The 18,326-nt window shown below is 40.1% G+C and overlaps 1 protein-coding gene across 1 annotated transcript; it reads left to right on the top strand.

Annotated features, from left to right (window-relative positions):
- The first annotated feature begins 1,846 nt into the window (after nucleotides 1–1,846).
- Nucleotides 1,847–8,997, top strand: LOC105888537 (syndecan-1). The gene is made up of 5 exons (XM_012814274.3): nucleotides 1,847–2,212; nucleotides 3,631–3,715; nucleotides 3,841–4,511; nucleotides 6,847–6,955; nucleotides 7,101–8,997. The coding sequence occupies exons 1-5, from the start codon at nucleotides 2,150–2,152 to the stop codon at nucleotides 7,265–7,267; spliced, it is 1,095 nt and encodes a 364-aa protein (XP_012669728.2). The 5' UTR covers nucleotides 1,847–2,149; the 3' UTR covers nucleotides 7,268–8,997.
- The last annotated feature ends 9,329 nt before the right edge of the window (nucleotides 8,998–18,326 follow it).

Raw genomic sequence — 18,326 nt, 5'->3', positions numbered from 1 at the left:
GGGATCTAAAGCACTTCAACGATAAATGTAAGAAGCACGAATCTTGCCGCAGCCATCTAACTAACAGCCTGAAGCTAAGCCTTGGAAGACTGAGTATAGCAAAGCAGCTCGACGAAGGGTACAGAATTGGCATTGGAAAACACATTGAAGAAGCAAGGAAAAACAGACACATTCTCTCAAGAATAATAGACTGTGTGAAGTTCTGTGGTGCATTTGAGTTGGCCCTGCGTGGTCATGATGAGAGCGCGAGAACTGATAACCCAGGGATATTCCGTGGCTTGGTGGACGTCGTTGCCTCACTTAACAGTGCACTGAAAGAGCATCTCGAGAGCGCGACTGTGTTTAAGGGAACAACAATTAACTTCTTGACTGTATGCTGGCTGTTGTGAGGGAAGACATGATTGACTTTAACCAGAGAGTTATTGAGAGATTTGCCAACTTGAAAGAGAGGAGGGCTACATTTCTTTACAAGTAGTGGGGCCTACTCTTGTCAAACACCCAATGTAAAATGTTATATCTCTTTCTGAATCTCTTGTGCTCTAAACCTCTCATGTGAGGGTGTGGGCACCTGTTTTATTCTGTAAACCTCTGAAACCATTCTGCTCTGAACCTCTCATGCCCAAAGTTACAGTTTGTTGATGGTTGTTATTGGATAGTGTTGAGCACTGTGTGTTCTTGAAATAAAGCTTTTTTTTTTTTTTGTATTCTACTCAACCTCTTTTCTTCTCATCGTTTTGGCTGTAACCCATTATTTGCGCGCGTGTGTGTGTGAATGTGCATGCGTTTCTCTCGACTTTTATCTTTCACCTTTGAATAATGTAACTTATAAACACATCGGCCCAGCAGAAACAAACAAACAAACAAACAACCCAAGAGGCAACACGCATTTCTGGACCGATGAACAGACGCGATTCATGCTCAATCAACTGTTGTTGTTATTGGTAGTGGTGAAGAGGTCAAGCGGAACGGGCTGTATCACCACTAGTTGTAATGAAAACAGCGCCACCTATCGTATCGGATATGACATGCTTTCGGCCAATGATTCGATTTATTCACTGCCATGTATATTGGGATAATAGCAATTGCCCCAAAAGATAGCATAGTCCGACTAAGCAAAGATTCGAATTATACCATCATGTAAACACACTGATTGTGGAGTGCTATTTTAACCGCGCCGCCCAACTGCGCCCCCCCCCCCCCCAAAAAAAATGTCACCAGCCGCCACTGAAAACTATACAAAATATCATAAAATGACTATTGAAACTACAAGTAACTAATACAGATAGAGTACTACACAAATAGTATAGGTAAAACAATGGTACTATAAGACTGCACTATAGGAACACTATAGATGGGAAGAATCATAGAAGTGTTATACAATACTACAGAAATCTTATATTATTACTATAGTTCTTCTGTCGTAAAGAGATTCGGCTTTGGATAGATTCATTGCATTATCCATAACATTTGCGTTTGCTCTTGCTTCCATCCTAATGCAGAAATATTTAGGCGTAATGTTCCAATATTTGCAGCAATTATATTTATTTGCCAGATGGATAAATAAGAATTGGACAGTGAAGTGATTGGGCAGTCCTGAAAAATGTCGGCATGCCCATATCCAAAATATATCCGGCATGCCCATATCCAAAATATATCCGGCATGCCTATATCCATGCTTCGGCTGAATTTTTTATTTATTGCCAGCGTTCAACACAACCAGCTTGGCCATTTTCACCGAGATTACACCGCCCTAGTTTAGTAGTGCCATTAATGTTAATAGACAAGGAACATGATTTAAGCCTACTACCTTCACCGCAAACTCAGGCTTTAGAAGTCAACATGAATAGTATTGGCGGATGTAACCAAATTTGGATAAAGGGTGGTCCGTTGTTTCTCACCTTTGGTGTAGCCTAGAGGGTGGAGTTCAGAGGAAAAGGGTTAATCAACGACGACGAGGAAGAGGAAAAGGAAAAGGGCTTTATCTCTGTTTAGTACGGTTGTGGTTGGTCCTTTTAGCGCGTTAAAACAGAAGCTCCCGAAACATCTTCAAAGGAAAGCAACGCGAAAGGATCACAGGGTCTATTTCAAAGTAAACACGCAACTTCGAAGACAGTAAAGTTAGGTCTGTAACAAAGATCTCGTGAGAAACATGAGGATTCACTTGACAAGGACATTTGTTTTCTACATCTGCTCGTGGTTATCTGCTCTATCGGTGAGTTTAGCAATTGATTTATTCTGGCGTTTTTGCGAATTGCCGAAGAATACCTACGTCTAAATGCCTATGTTGTTGCCTTGTTAGTGCGCCCTCTAATTTAGACCATGTGAGAATAAAGCTAATCACCCATACATGATAGCCTACTGAGAGATAGTCATCTCTATAGATTAGCATTTAGACTATAGCCTTCTACTAGAGCGAGGCAACAAATTAATATAGTCTACTTTACTTAAGCTTCATCGTTTCGACAATTGTAATGAATTGTTGCTTCTAAGTTCAAGATAAGTTCACAGTCTAGATGCCGTGCCCCTGCGTGTGTAATGTGGCTGCGTGCGTGTGGGTAAATAAAAAATGGTCGGAATCCGCCTATCTTCCCTGTCTGATAATCGATTTATCATAATCTACGACATGTCATGTAATTGAGAAATTGTGTATGAAAGCTCATATTTTTTTTACCTGACTTTACTTTCACATGCATGAATACAAGAACTATTGTATTTCAATGTTGTTTCACAGTAGTGCCAACATTTGGACTGGATCTACTTCTATCTTCTAGTTTCTGTTCAGAAACAATACAAAAAAGACATTGGTCTGACCTCAGCAGTTCTATACTTTTTTGTTCTCTGGACTTTTAAAAACAACTAAAAGAAGCAGTGAAAAGATACATTTGTTCACTGAAATAAAAATGACAATTTTCAAAAACTACATTGAACAATAGCACACACACTAAAAAGAATTAGAATTGCAGGTGAATCAGCTTTGTTTTCGTCCTCCCCTGCTCTGTGGTTGCTATACCACTGTGTCCTGGTCGGTTTGACTTCTTGAGACACTATGCTAATAAAAAGGACCAAGGATGAATCATATACATCATATTTGATGTCATGCATTCCTTCATCCTGCCTTTTTCAACCTCTTTAAATCAAGGCTTTCTTCATAATACCTGAAAAACTAAACAAAAACTAGTCAATTCCTCAATAATAAAAATTACTTTGCCAACTACTTATCCACTTGTAAAACTCAAAGTAAACTAAAATAAAAACTAAAAGACAAATTAAAATAAAAAACGAATGAATGTTTCCAAAGTATGATTACTCTGCGGTCCTGTTGTAGGCTATAGCGTTTGAACTGTTCGAACACCCTAGAGATGAGGGCGTGGGACGTGTTTACTAAGGGTGCAGATATTTTTGTCCATTGCTTTCAATGTAATTCTAGATCACCTACCCTAGTTCATGGCCCCTCTGCAGTTAAATGGCAAAAAGGCCCACCTGGTAAACAGAGATGACCTAATGTATGTAGGTACGATAGGTACCATCCTCAATCAGATGGCGCCAATTCATGTAAGGTCAATTATTTTGTCAACTTTGTCAGTCTCAAGCCCAGAAACCTCACTTGTCCTGTTTTCCTTCCCCTTTTAGTACTCTGCCAGTGTCCCAGAGGACCTGGACACATCTGGAGATGACCTGGAATTCTCTGGTTCAGGCTCTGGTTTAGGACAGGATGGTAAGCATATGCTGACCTTTCACATACCTGAGAATTTTCTTTTTTTAAATAATGACCTTGTACCTTGTGCTGACACACACTGTTGAGTTAAAGGTTTCAGTTGTTTTGAATCCTTTCGTCCACAGATGTTGCTAATAATCAAGGAGGCACTGTCACTCTCACCAATGTCACTGAAATCTCCTGGAGAAAAGATGCACCGCTCAGAACTACACAGCAGACTCCAATTGCTGCCAGCACGCCGCCTAGCTCCGTCTCATTATTTCCAATCACTAGATTTACACCTCGCATGGAAAGGTCCGATTCAGAGGCACTGCCCTCTCAAACCACTAGTGTTGACCATTATGACATTATGGAAGGAAAAAACGCAACTACCCAGTCTGCTGATGAAGTACCTCAATCTGGGGGAGGGATTACAGCTGTGTATGTCATTGAAGAATATACCACTGCCTTGGTATCAGGCACTAAGGAAACAATCACAGTTGTCACCACAACTTTGGAAGAGACCATCATAGATTCTGATGATGAGGTGGAAGATAAAACTATGCCAACACCAGTGATTGTAGAAGAAGATGGGACCACAGTCCCAGAGGATGTTTTTGATGCAATAACCAGCAAGCTCTTTGATGACAGGACCCCAATAACCCCCACCACAGACTCTGCTGGGGACACTAGTTCAGAATGGGGGGGATCACATGATGGTGTCATGAGCACTTCTCCCACCAAGGACACCGACTCAAACTTTGTGGAGGATAACATTATCCCAGAAGTCAGGAGTGGAGTTGACATGGCAAAGCCTGTAAGCACATCTTTCTTTTTTTATTGTAATTTAACACATACTGAGGAATTTCCCTGGGGAAATTGATAATTGCGTGTGCCCTAGGTGTTTGTAAGCTCTCATTTATGTTTCTTTCAGTCTTTTAGTTTTTCTGTCCCTGTGTCCCTGATTTACGAAGGTCTAAAAGAACGAGTAGTAAAATAATAATAATAAAATAGCTCAGGCTACAATATTGCAACAGCAGTTGCTTTAGTGTTTGCAGGTGATCAGCTAACGATGATGATTGATCTGCTAACGATGATGATGATGTCAATGAATTCAGGTGCAAATAACCTAGAGACAACCTTATTCAAATAATTTAGTATGTTCCGTTGGTAAATAACCTAGAGACAACCTTATTCAAATCATTTAGTACGTTCCGTTGGTAAATAACCTAGAGACAACCTTATTCAAATAATTTAGTATGTTCTGTTGGGAAAGCTAGAGACAACCTTATTCAAATCATTTAGTATGTTCCGTTGGTAAATAACCTAGAGACAACCTTATTCAAATCATTTAGTATGTTCTGTTGGGAAAGCTAGAGACAACCTTATTCAAATAATTTAGTATGTTCCGTCGGGAAAGCTAGAAACAACCTTAATCAAATAATTTAGTATGTTCTGTTGGGAAAGCTAGAAACAACCTTATTCAAATCATTTAGTATGTTCTGTTGGGAAAGCTCGATGGAAACATGGCCGAGACGGCTAAAAGAAAAAGCAAAGAATAGTGCTGGAGGGAGATCGGTTATTAAACTGGGAGACATTATGCATTTCAATGCGTTCTGACAAAACACAAAGCTCAATGCTGGCACAGTGAAAGTGAGCCACTTATAGCAGGATTTTTGGATTCTGATTAAATATCCGTACTTCTTTTTAGCCTATTTCTGATGAGTGTGCAATGTGCTCCCAGTCTCTTGAAAGGCGGTCTGTCTAAATCATTTGAGTCTCGGGGAGGGCTCAATGCTTACTTTTTTAAGGAGCACTAGTGCAACCAAGTGACAACATTTGGGAGCACAGAGAAAAAGTTCCTTAGCCCATTCTACACCTTTCCACCCACATGTGTCAAAAAAAAGCATCCTTGTTGGAGGTGACTAAACACCAAACACCAATGCTCCATTTGTAACCCTGAGTGGTCCTGTCCACCTGCCTGCTCACAGTAGATTGTACAGTGCATGGATTGTTGGGCTGTGACCGGACACGTTCCCTATGAATGCATCCCTGCATCGTAAAAATGCCACACTAGCACGTTGTGACCACCACATTGTGCCTCCCATGCGGATTTCTGGAGACAGGGAGGATGCAGTCTGTAAGGGACACAGGGGCATCCCTACAAAACTTCCAGAATATCATACTGCTAGATTTTCGAAATCCTTCCGACAGTTAAGGCTAAACTTGTACCTTTCCTTCAGTTGTGGAATTCCTCGTTCGGATCATCTTCCTGGCACATTCCTCATTGGTATTCCTATTCTTTTCCGGTCCATTTGGTGATTTTGATTTACGTTATGTTAACCATTCTATGCTATCCGCTCATTTACTCACCCACGAGTGGAACACTGCTGGTGATTTGAATAAATTGGTTTTACTTTGCATCTTAGACTACTAACTTCTCGCTTGTTAGTTTCCTTAATGCAACCGTGAATAAGCCACTTGAGGTAGCCAGTTGAGGGAGCCAGTTTTAGCGTGATGCGTTGAAATATAGGTGTATAGGTATTGGCCAATTTAGCCCTAACGTTATTAGATGTGTGCCTAAATACTTTTTTACAAACCGACATTTTACTCACATGTGAGTGAACTGGTCACACTGTTGAGCCCTGTCTGGCATCCAGAACATGTTCAATCTCTTAGAGAAAATTCGTTCGTGACATTTTCTCCAAGCAATCACTAAAGCTGTAACAATAAATGTTTCTCACTCATGCAAATGTAATACATGCCCGTGGTTTGTATTAAATACCGCTTGCGGTTATCACTTTGGAAATTAATTCCAAAGGCTTGATTTAAAAGCAGAGGAAATGCAAAATTTGTGTATATAGATTCAGCCCACCCCATGTTCACGTTTTTCACGTTCAAATGAATACATAAATATGGACATTTTTATTTAAAGACCAGTTCAAGACTACCCGGAATTTGCATCTTCAGGAAAGATCCATTGTGCCCTTTGAGTAGTTGACTCCTTAGGGGAGGTTTGCAGTCATCTTTTGGGATTCGTAAGCCTCTAGATAAACAGGGCCTCTGTGTGTGTATGAGTTACTATTTCAGTCAAAATAAATGTTCTCATTTTCAGGAAAATTAACACTTTTTTTTTTTTTTACTCCTTCAAGGATGAAGACTTTGGCTTTGACAATGAAATCAGGAGCCCCAATACGAAACATGCTCTGGAGAGATCATCTGATTACCAGAACATTCTGGAAAGGAAGGAAGTTTTGGCAGGCAAGACTACCCCTCTTACCAATAAACATGACAAAGTATATCATTGGTTATCATGGTACATGGCACATTGTACCACTGTGTAAGAAAACAATGATGAATAATGAAGTGATGGATAGTGCTAATACAAATGTTCTGTTGTGTGCAGGTGTTATTGCCGGAGGAATTGTGGGTTTAGCATTTGCAGTCATGCTGGTTGCACTCATGGTCTATCGGATGAAGAAGAAAGATGAAGGAAGCTATGCACTGGATGAGCACAAGCCCTCGAATGGAGGTTACCAGAAAGCCAAGAGGCAGGAAGAGTTCCTGGCATGAAATGTGCCTTTTAGGCCAACCTTCACAGTGTCATCTATTCCTCCTTTCTGGATCAATTCTTTTTCTTCCCTTTTTTGCTAAGTGAGGTGTTTGTCAGATGATTAATCCTTTTCTTGCTTATCCAGACTTTTATCCAGAGATGGCACCTTGATGCAGATTGGGACGATGAATGAGACGGGGGCTTTTCAGTTGTCTGTCAATCATGCTGCAGTTTGTTCACATTTGAGTCACAACTGATATTGACTTACTTTTATAAAGGAGAATACATTGACCACTCTTGGACTGCCTTTAGTGGGAGTGGTAGTTTTTCTCCTATATGCAAAAGCATTACTTGCATCATTGCAATGGAACCGAAGAGAGACTGATGATGCTATGCAATGAGCATTGGTCATCCCAGAAGTAGAAGTCATGGTTGGCTAGTTGACTTAAATGGGAGCGTTTGAGTCAGTGGGTGAAGTTAAAAATGTAAAGATTATAGCAATTTTTAACCAGTGATCTATTTTGGTACTCCAGTGTTTTTACGTTTCATCTTGTTGTAAAACTGTGTGTATAGGGATGAGGGTCACAGTGTTTTCCTCCTCAGCGACATGAAGTTTTGTTTTATTAAGTTACATATTTTTTCAGTTCTTGTCTTCAGGTTTTGGCACCTTGTGGCTGACATGATTGATTCATGTTTGTTCATATTGTAAGACTTTAAATAATGTGACCTTTAGCACTTGTGTGAAGGGCTCAGATGGCTGTCTGCATGTTTCACAGTAGCATACTATAATGCTAGCCCCAGAAGAAATGTATTCTCATCCCTGTGAGCTGATGTGAGGTGTCTTGATTACTCCTACACACTGCACTGAACAGGGACGGATTCAGATCTCGGTGAACCACACAGTGTCAGCAGAACTACTCTGTTCTCCTGGTCATCCACTCTGATATTTAACATGCAGTTGGAGTTCATCCGATTCGAGTCCATCCAATACACTTCCTCACAGTGCAGTGCTGGGTGGAAATGGGTTCAACATTCTCTTGAAATCTGACGGCTAATGTAATGTAAATCTGCAGGTCAAGTCAGATTTGACCTGATTTATCTAATCAGTACATGAGGTTTCAGTGTTGTACATTTCTTGTTCTTCTATTTTAGTCTTTTTTTTTATTTATGTGGTAATGATTTGCATCCTGTATTTGGTTGTTTGTGAGTTCACGTGGGTGTGCTTTGTACCGATTGGTTAAGAAGTGTGGGGGAGTGTATAATTTCCAGTCTTTAAATTCAAACTACGTGGGGTGCAGACAGGCATTTTAAAAGTTCCTTTTGTCCAACTCTTTCTATTGAGGTTGTGTTTGGGTCCCAAGGACCTCATTCATCCTGGCCTAATAGAGGCCAGACTGTTACAGATGGTACTTCTGGAGAAAAAGGAAACGGGGGCTCGTCCATCCCCAAGCTAGCATGTTAGCATCAGTAACACTCATCCATCTATATATGTGCCTGTCCAGACACAGCTACCTCTTTGGTTTGCTTCATATAGAAAAGAGGCCATTCATTTTTTTGTCTTATTTATTACCTGCATTTTTTACATTCAAAAAAGGAGGACCTGTTTTTTTACCAACTCTGGTTTGTTAATATGTTTGCTATTCAGTCATCATCTGTGATTCTTCCAACATTTTTCCAATAATTGACTTGTATCCCTCTCCATAATGTTTAAAATAAACGTATGCTGTTTCTATCAATTTGCAAAAACTAATTCATGCACTCACAACATGTAATTGGCATTCCTGTTGGCTACCAGCTTTTGATTTTAGTCTCTGATTTAATAATTTATTTTGAACCGGTGTAAACTACGTTGGATACACAGTGATCAGTTATAGTTGTGGTATACCAAATACTGAAAGCGATGTATTTACCCAACAGTACCTAATTTTTAGGTAATTTCCAAAATAGTGCATTCACATATCCAGTTAAAAAAGTGAAAAGGCACTGTGGCGCGAGCCAATAAGCCCCCCATTTACAGCCTACAATGCCCGCGGGGACACAGGTTCGATTCCGGCCTGCTGTCGTTTCCCGATCCTCTCCCACCTCTTCACTCCTCCTCACTTCCTGTCCAAAAATACTTCACTGTCCTATCCAAATAAAGGCCAAAAAGCCCATAAATCTAAAAGGCTACCCAATTGGCTCAACATTCAAGACAATTAGTTGGATACACAAATCACAACCCTATAAATACGTTGACAATTGGCGAGAACATGGTTAGAATACCTGCTGTCTCAAATTGACAAATGAGTCATAGACTTTGGATTCACACTCTTAACATGTCTTAACCTGTACCTGTAACCTAAGCTCACATTATGTGCTTTCAGTCACCAACAAAGTGCAAAGTGAAATTTGTTCTGAGAACTCAAGTGATCGACGAGAAACTTATAAATGTATATTTTCCCAAGAACAGATGGGTAATCATATTATGCACATAATGTAAATGCTTAAAATAGGTTCATTATTTTAAACATTTAAAGATATAATGTGATATGTGAAATCACTATTTGCACTATTTATAAAGGTCAATTTAGTGTGATAGCTATATCAATAGTCTACTAGGGCTGTCAAGCGATTGTAAAAAAATCGAATTAATTACAGGATTTGGTATTAATTACTTTAAATTAATCCCATATATAAATTCAATTCAATTCAATTTTATTTATATAGCGCCATAACAATACAATTGTCTCTAGGCGCTTTACAGAGCCCAGAGCCTGAACCCCCTTAGTGCAAGCACCATGGCAACACGGGCAATAAAAAACTCCCTGTTAAGTCAGGAAGGAACCTTAAGCAGAACCACGGCACATAAGGGGGAACCCATCTGCTTGAGATCAGCCGGGTGGAGATAGGAAGGGGGGATGGGGGGAGGGTTGTGTGGCAGAAGGGGAAGGGAAACAACAGGTGTTGTACATAGCCTGCATTTGGTAGATGTACATAATATATATATACAGACATCCGGTGGTAAATACATAATACAGACAAGACCAGTTTAGTGGGTATACACTGTGCTGGTAGGGTTACTGTTACAGGGGTAAAGGGAGTAGGAACAGAGAAACATGTCGATGGTGGCAATAATATATATTGTATATAAATGCTAGCATAGGGTATGAGGTAGAGTAAGTGTACGGCAGTGCGTGGCGGTGGGTGCAATTGGCCGAAGGTTTCTACAGGTAGACCGGGTGGAGAGACTACAGCAGCGTCCCATAGCGAAGATAGTCTAGATTAGGAGAGAAAGAAAAGAACAGTGAGTGGGTAGAGTTTGGCTGTCCATATGCGTAGATGAGGAGTAGTGGGGGTGAGGAGCAATGTTTCCACTTCCATCAGCAATTGGAACATGCTATAAGGGAGAGAGAACATTTTTGTTAGTAGACATCAATTTCAGAAACAGAAAAGGAGATACCTTTGGGTAGTAGATTTAACAGAAGGCAATATGGCCATTTTATCAGTATTATTATAGGCATTAGCAATGTGATAAGAAAGGAGAGGGAGAGAGAGAGAGAGAGGCTGCCTGGCTAGGTGTATGGCTAGGTAACATTGATGCCTTAGGTCCCGACAATCTGTTAAATAAAATAAAATGTCAACCTATGTCAGACCAGGACGTTTCCTTCAGGTCAGGCTAGAGAGTGATGCCATTACTGCACCGACCATGTAGAGGCTCTGCTGTTAGGGCAACGAAATCACACAGATGTAAGACTTTTGGATCAGACACCCGTGACCCCTCTTGGAGAACTGTCTGAGCTGTAACATAGGGGTCTTCTACCGTTCTAAAGGGTCCAGGGCCTTGTCTCAATATTGTTCACCCACAGCCATACATGACAAAAGCCATATACCTCTACCTCCAGAACAAGCATTAGAATAGGATATAAAATGTGAAGGGGTTTTTAGGTTGCAGTCATTTCTGTGAGTTTAGCTTGACAGGTTATAGCAGGTTAGGGGGCATTCCTGTCGGATGACTTGTTCAGTGTGTCACCACACCAACTGTCAGGCAGAAGCCTTTCAATACTGTTCAAGCTGCAATCAGAGTATCATTTGCAGGAGTGTTCACTTAGAACTTCATTGGTATCCCAAAGCCCAAAACAGGTCAGTAATTGTCAAAAATATTTGAATGTGGACATGTGTAGAGTCTAGGTTTTACAATATGCAAAAAAACATACCTCTCCAAACATGTGATGAGCTCATGGTCGATAAAGATGAAAAACCCATCTTATATCCAACCCCTAGAACCCCCCCCCCCACGGAATATTGTATTACTGTATTACTCTGCCCTGACATCAGATACAGAATCAGTTCCGGAAACTTAAAAGAAAAAAAAGAATACAGGTGAACTTTTTTGAGGAAAGGGGGGGAGAGATTCGAATGAAGACAGAAATTCCCTGACATCAGAAACCTTATGCTCATTCCTAGCATGTTACCACATGACTTTGAAACCACACCCATAAAAAAGCGTGAAAGTTCAACTCTTAACCATGGTGGTTGAACAACCGTGGTAAAAACACCCTTGAAATGCATAACACACGGAAACCCCAATTCTCTGTTGAGTAACCATCGCCAAAATATGACCATTTTCTTTTCACCGCCACTGTCATCTTTATCAACCATGAGCTCGCATACAGGAGACTTCTGTTTAGGACAGGTATGTTTTTTTGTGTTTAGTGAGACCTAGGCTATACACATATCCACATTCAAGATATTTTTTGGAAAGATCGCAGTTACTGTGGGAACAGTACCCATTTTACAATGTAAGCAACACATTCATATTAGGCAGTCCCTATTTACAAAATACACAAAAAACACTTCTTCAGAAATCAAACCTTCTAACCATACCCATGCCTATTTCATCATCTAAAAAGTCCTGAATACACTGCTGTGCTGTTTGAAAGACAACTTTTACACGTTCTCTGTAAATTGATTCACTGTTGAAAGTAGACAGACTAATTCCATTTCGATCCAATTTTATTTATATAGCGCCAAAACAATAAAGTTGTCTCAAGGCGCTTTATAGAACCCAGAGCCTAGACCTCCCCTGAGGTATGTATAAATGTGAGATTCAGCCACAGTGAGCCTCCTTAAATTCCCGCTGGCATCTGACATCTGATACAGTTCTGTTCTTGTACTATCTGCAAGCTCCCGCAAGACTCAACCTGTTAGCAGTTCCAAAGCTAACCACATTCTTTCAGGGCTGTTGGGAGGATTCTTTAATGTTGAGGGAGACGTTTGAGAGCGCTACAGTATGCCGTGCCTCGGTGATGGCTCAATAGCTATGTCCACGTGAAGAATGTGTAGAGTTCTAGGTACTTAATCTGCTGTCCAAATCAATCATGTCCAAGGCTTAATGACTACATTCATAATAAAACATTTAATGATAGTCTTTAATTATATGTTTAAAATGTTGTATAGCAGATGTAAAAAGTGTTCATTATTCAACTAGATTAAAAGGGTAATTATTGTGGTGTCGAACAAAATAAATATATGATGATGTTAGCTAAACTAATATAAAAAAATGATCAAATACAATGAAATAATGAATAATAAGCATCCTATAGTAACGGTGTTAATTATCGGACGGCGTGTGTTATTGGCAAACGTTCGCGTTGTCATGTGAATCCATTATTAAATTGAAGTTATAGATTGTTAATTCATTATTGAATGCAGATGTTTGACACTGTCCGATACCCGACATAGCTACGCTGGTATATATGTAAGGGATAATGTATTGTCCGGAGGTCATTATCCAAAAATCAATCCCGACGGGGCGAACAGCACCCCGACGCGCAGCGGAGGGGTGTTGTTTCGTACTGAAGAGATTTATTTTTGGATAATGACCGACGGACAATACATTATCCCGCTTATTATACTGTTACTTGCCAAAAACGATAGAAGATATTCCGCCAAAATACCTCTCTTTAATGATTTAGTTGCCGTTTCGTGATTTACGCTAAGAAATAAATAGTTCTTCAAGCAAATAGAACTTTTAAGTTTCAGGTGTTGCGTAGCAACCCATTACTTGCTGACTTCAAATTACAATGAGTCTGTTACGTTAAATGACCGGACTACTTGCGGAATGATATGAAAGATGTGAATTAGAAGCACAAAACCCGTTGGCAATGACAGCGGTCAATATCTTTTCGCAGCGGTGAATATCAGGAAATATTCACCGGCGAACGTTGGGATGGCCCATTCAAATCAACGGAACTTTTTGGAACATTCTGAAGAGCCGTATAATAATATATATACATATCTTGAATTCATGTTTTGATGTTACAATTGTAACCAATCACCGCAACATTCCCGCAAATTTGACCAATCATCGTCGTCTCACACAACTCCCTCCCTTCCGCCTTACTTCCGTATTATGTTTGAGAGCTGCAGCACACATGTGTGAGTCCAATGTCTCACATTAACCCACCAAAATAACAGCAAAAGATCGCAAAAAGCAGTACCTGGCATTCTTCACGAAAGCAGAGGGAAACTATGTTGCACCACATGCAATATTGTGGTCAAACATAAGAGGAAATTGTCGATTGATAAGCACTTTGCCACCGCAGAACATACAATGAGAATGCCACAAATTTTGCTGTGAGGTTCTGTGCACTTTAAATTTTGAACTGTGATTTTTTTCCATCATATGTGAAGGCTGAGACATTCATAACATTTTATTCAGTCTTACTGATGGTTCTTTTGTAATACCAACAGGTGCACTTCGGTGTGGATAGAATAAAGCCTATTTTGCTCCGACTGCTACATCCAATCAAATGTTCTGATTTTTCAACAGTGACACTAGTATTTGTCCGTATCTTCATTTGCACCCATTGTAGCAGCAGACTCAGTGACGTTGACTTTGAGGATTTCAAAGTAATATAGGGATCATTGACATTTTTGTATTTTGTAACACTTAAGTCACACTTTAGACCTTGAACTTAGTAAACAGATGATAAAATGTTTTACTTGATCTGGATATGTAGCTTATTACATACATCAAAAGAAGACTGTCAACTCATTATGAACACGGTTTTATTAATCATGAAGCCTAGTGTGTGCTGTATACTCGTGTTCCAGATTACATAATAATTACGTAAAGGCTGTATAATCGATCTTTTGCTGGGCGAGGGTCTGCCACTGTTGAGCAATCACACTTTGCATTTTCTTGCGGAAATGCTCTTATTTATTCTTATTCCACCCATTTTTTTTGCATCACTTCTCCTCCTAGTGCTGTAGGTGGTCTCACCATAGACTACATTACCCAGAGTCCCCTTATCACTTCTCCTCCTAGTGCTTTTGAAAGGTTCAACCCCGCTGCAACTCTGCCACCCGCTGATCCCGTGTAGTGCTCTTGTATGAATGGTTGTGATGGTAAAAGGTGTCCGGGCACCAGAAGGGGTCCGGGCGACGTCATAATGGCTTTCGAACGACTCTTGAGTGACAGTTGCTATACCAACGCTAGCATTACGTAACCCGGACCCCTTTTGGCTAGCAGTGAGTCTCAAGAGTCGTTCGAAAGCCATCAGCTGCTTTTTAATCGCTTAATATTGTGCCTAAACGGACACTACGTAACCCAGACGCCTTTTGGCTATCAGTCAGTGAGTCTCAAGAGTCGTTCAAAAGACATCAGCTAATTTGTTGTCGCTTAAGATTGTTGCACAACAGGGGAATTGCTAATCGCTAACGAGATGCTAGTGGCTAAACCTATGTGCTTACTTGCAGGAGACTGGCAGCCAATATTAAGCGACTAAAAAGCAGCTGATGGCTTTCGAACAACTCTTGAGACTGATCTGACTACTATCTGACTGAAAAAGTGTCCGGGTTACATAGTGTCCTTTTATGCACAATGTTAAGAGACTAAGCTGTAGTTTTAGCTACACCTGCCTTGCAGGTATCCTGTAGCAAATTTCAACAGGTTTCGCCGCTAGCATCTCGTTAGCGATTAGCAATTACTCTGTTGTGCTCTACAGTTAAAGGTGCTGCAAACAATTCCCTGTTTTGTGAAAATGTGGGTGCCGTCATATATGTCTAATAATCACAACACATTAAGGACTTTCTTAGAGCAACACAACAAAGGAATTGCTAATCGCTAACAAGATGCTAGCGCGAACCAGAAATTTGATTACTTTGATACTATAACAAACTAGCCAGTCAACAACTTTCCTAACACAGTCAAACATCAAGCACATGGTTGTTTTGATTGGTTTATAGCAGGTCAAATACAGGCACGCTGGTCTCAGGTAGAGAAGTATAATGGGAGATGCTCTGGGGTAAATTGCGTTATTGAGGTATTTAATGCAGCGCAAGTCTGTCACTTCCAAAAAAGTGTCCGGATGACGTAATGCTAGCGTTGGTATAGCAACTGTCACTCAAGAGTCGTTCGAAAGCCAATATTACATCACCCGGACCCCTTTTGGCACCCGGACACCTTTTGCCACTGATTCTGTGTAGTGCTCTCTGCACCCTTTTGTTTTTCTTAGTGTCGATTCTCATCCCTTCTTTTTCCCATTGAAATGCATAGTTGAACATTGTGACATCACTCACTCTTCCAGTTATAGACCAGAGGCAGTTAGACCAAAAGATTTTAGAGCACTTCGCTTTAAAACAAGCCATTAATAACCGTCTATATTCCACCCAGAGCCAGCGTTACGTTTACAAATCTGTCTGGGTGAGATAAAAGATTTTGAAAACCAGCCATTAATAAAAATCTACATTTCACCCAATGTCAGCGTTGGCCATTGTATCTGGCGGTTTATCAGATATTTTCCCAAGCTGTTTACAGCAAACCAAGCCATTTATATGTATTTCACCCGATGTCAGCAATAGATGTGGCTGTTTATCAGAGATTTTGCTTTAAAACAAGCCATTAATATTTCCAGATTTTATATTTCATCCAATGCCACCATTGTTGTGACCATTTTGAGCCTAAGACTGTCAGTGAGCTTATTTGAGGAAGAAAATACTATATTTCAGCTAACTGTCAGAATTTATAGTCTGGTTGCTAGCTAGCTAGCAAGCTAAGGGACATTTTTAAATGCAGTGTCATGACTAAAAACACCACTAGCTGTGTTGTGCACGTTCACACCTCTCATGAACTAGTTCAAAGTTCAGTTCATACAAGTAAACATGAATCGTTCACGTTCATAGTTCACCATTTCAATTCTGAACTAGTTCATAGTCAGTTCATTTTCATTTTTTTTTTTTAATTATTGCTAATTTTTCAGGAGGACATAATTTGCACAGAAAGGTGAGATTTTTACTGTCGGAAACTTTATCAGACAGTGTGTAAAAATCCAACAAGGGCATGTACACTAAATGAAAGACCGCTCAAAAGTTAGCATAGGTAAACCCTGTAACACTCCTATTTGTACATTGTACACCTAGGGTACACCGTGAGAAGTGGAGTCACATGACCAACGCAATTACCAAATATGGTCATTTACCGAAACATGGTCTGTCTGGGCAATTTAACAAATAATTACTATGGCCTTTTTAACAGGTACTGAGCAACGACATGGTACAAGCATTCAATTTAGACAGCGTCTTTCCTCACTAGAAGGAAAACATTCCGTAATGTTTTAGCTAGACCTCAGTGGCACTGGACCTCAGATAATATGAACGTGTTCACCGTTCAAATTCATTATTTGTCATGAAGTTGCGTTCAGTTCATCGTTCTCATAAAAATGAACGTGTTCAATGAACGCGTTCTTTTGAACGCGTTCATGCACAACACTGACCACTAGACACTATTATCTGCATGTCTTACATAAGGCAATGTGATCATTGCAAAATCTGGTACACAGAAGTTAGAAAATAGAACTAGACATGGATCATATTCCCTACAACCGTTTTTATTGCCCAGTAACTTTCAGTAAATGACTGAAATGAACAGATTGCTTGACGGTATGTATGAGCACAGCCTGAAGGGGAATAAACCCTCTCTCCTCCTTGCAAACAGCGGAATTAATCATACATTTGCAGCTCTTGCTCTTCGTCAATCCTCTCTGTAATTAATTCATAAGTCCACTTATTAATTAATAACTTTATTAATAAATATGTGTGCCTTACTGTGTACTACATTACCAACCAAATTCACCTGCAATATCTCGATGTTGAGAACAAATTCATATCTTTGACTTTCTTTTCATGTATGAGCAGCCTTTTCTCTATTTCTACGGGTGCACCACCACTCACTGTCACGAGTCAGCTTCCTCTAACTAATGTTATGGTGCAGTCTATTCCTTGTCTTAGTACTACAGCAGGACACATGAGAAAACTAGAAGACTAGAACAGGACAATAGCCATCTAATAGGTCCTCTTGTCGTTGACATTCTTTGCACTTAGGCCTAAAGCATGGAGGATTTGGTAACACGGTCCTTTTGACAGTTTAGTCCCTTTGAAGATCACATTTTTGCCTGGATCAGGAAAATGGTGTCGCTTATTGCACACAATAAATGAAGACTGTCAACAAATTTTGAATACGGTTTCATAGCTACTGTGTGCTGTATGGTCATATTTATAGACCTAATGATCTGTGTTGGGGCTGAATAATCTGTCATTTGCGGGGCAAGGGCCTGCTACTGTTGAGCAATCACACTTCACATTTTCTTGCAGAAAGGCATCTGTAGTTTTTGTTGTTGTTTGGTCTGTTTGTCAGGCTGGCCGATGTGTAATAGTTTTTACCTATGGATAGCCTTTGCATCATTGGCTAGTCTTAAGCGCTTTACCCTGGCATGGGCATTCTGTAATTTGTTTGTCTTTGTATTGGTTTGATCTGCTGTGCCTAAAACTAAACTAAAATCATATCGGGCTTACTGTGTACCGACAGAGTGGTGCTTGGTATTGGGTGCTTAATTACTATTATTATTTTTTTATATGATTCCTCAGGTCCTGTATAAGGACTCCGAGGCCCTGCCTCTCAAAGATGCATTTAGTGCTATCTAGCGGCAAGGTTGCAGATTGCAACCAACTGAATATCCCTCTTTCACCCCTCCCTTTCCAAGCGGGTAGGATAACCCATAAAAGCCATAAATTGCCATAAAAGCACAAAAGGCCCTCTCT

Source organism: Clupea harengus, chromosome 14, assembly GCF_900700415.2.
Source record: "Clupea harengus chromosome 14, Ch_v2.0.2, whole genome shotgun sequence".
NCBI classification, from domain to species: Eukaryota; Metazoa; Chordata; class Actinopteri; order Clupeiformes; family Clupeidae; genus Clupea; species Clupea harengus.
The sequence above is the reverse complement of the archived record's forward strand: the minus strand, read 5'-3'. Positions and strand labels throughout refer to the sequence as shown.

What these genes read in the sequence shown, in the direction of transcription:
- LOC105888537 (XM_012814274.3), top strand. Translation starts at nt 2,150, where the DNA reads ATGAGGATTCACTTGACAAGGACATTTGTTTTCTACATCTGCTCGTGG. An exon ending in CGTGGTTATCTGCTCTATCG is followed by an intron (nt 2,213 to 3,630) that starts GTGAGTTTAGCA and finishes TTCCCCTTTTAG; the next exon opens with TACTCTGCCAGTGTCCCAGA. An exon ending in GAGTTGACATGGCAAAGCCT is followed by an intron (nt 4,512 to 6,846) that starts GTAAGCACATCT and finishes TACTCCTTCAAG; the next exon opens with GATGAAGACTTTGGCTTTGA.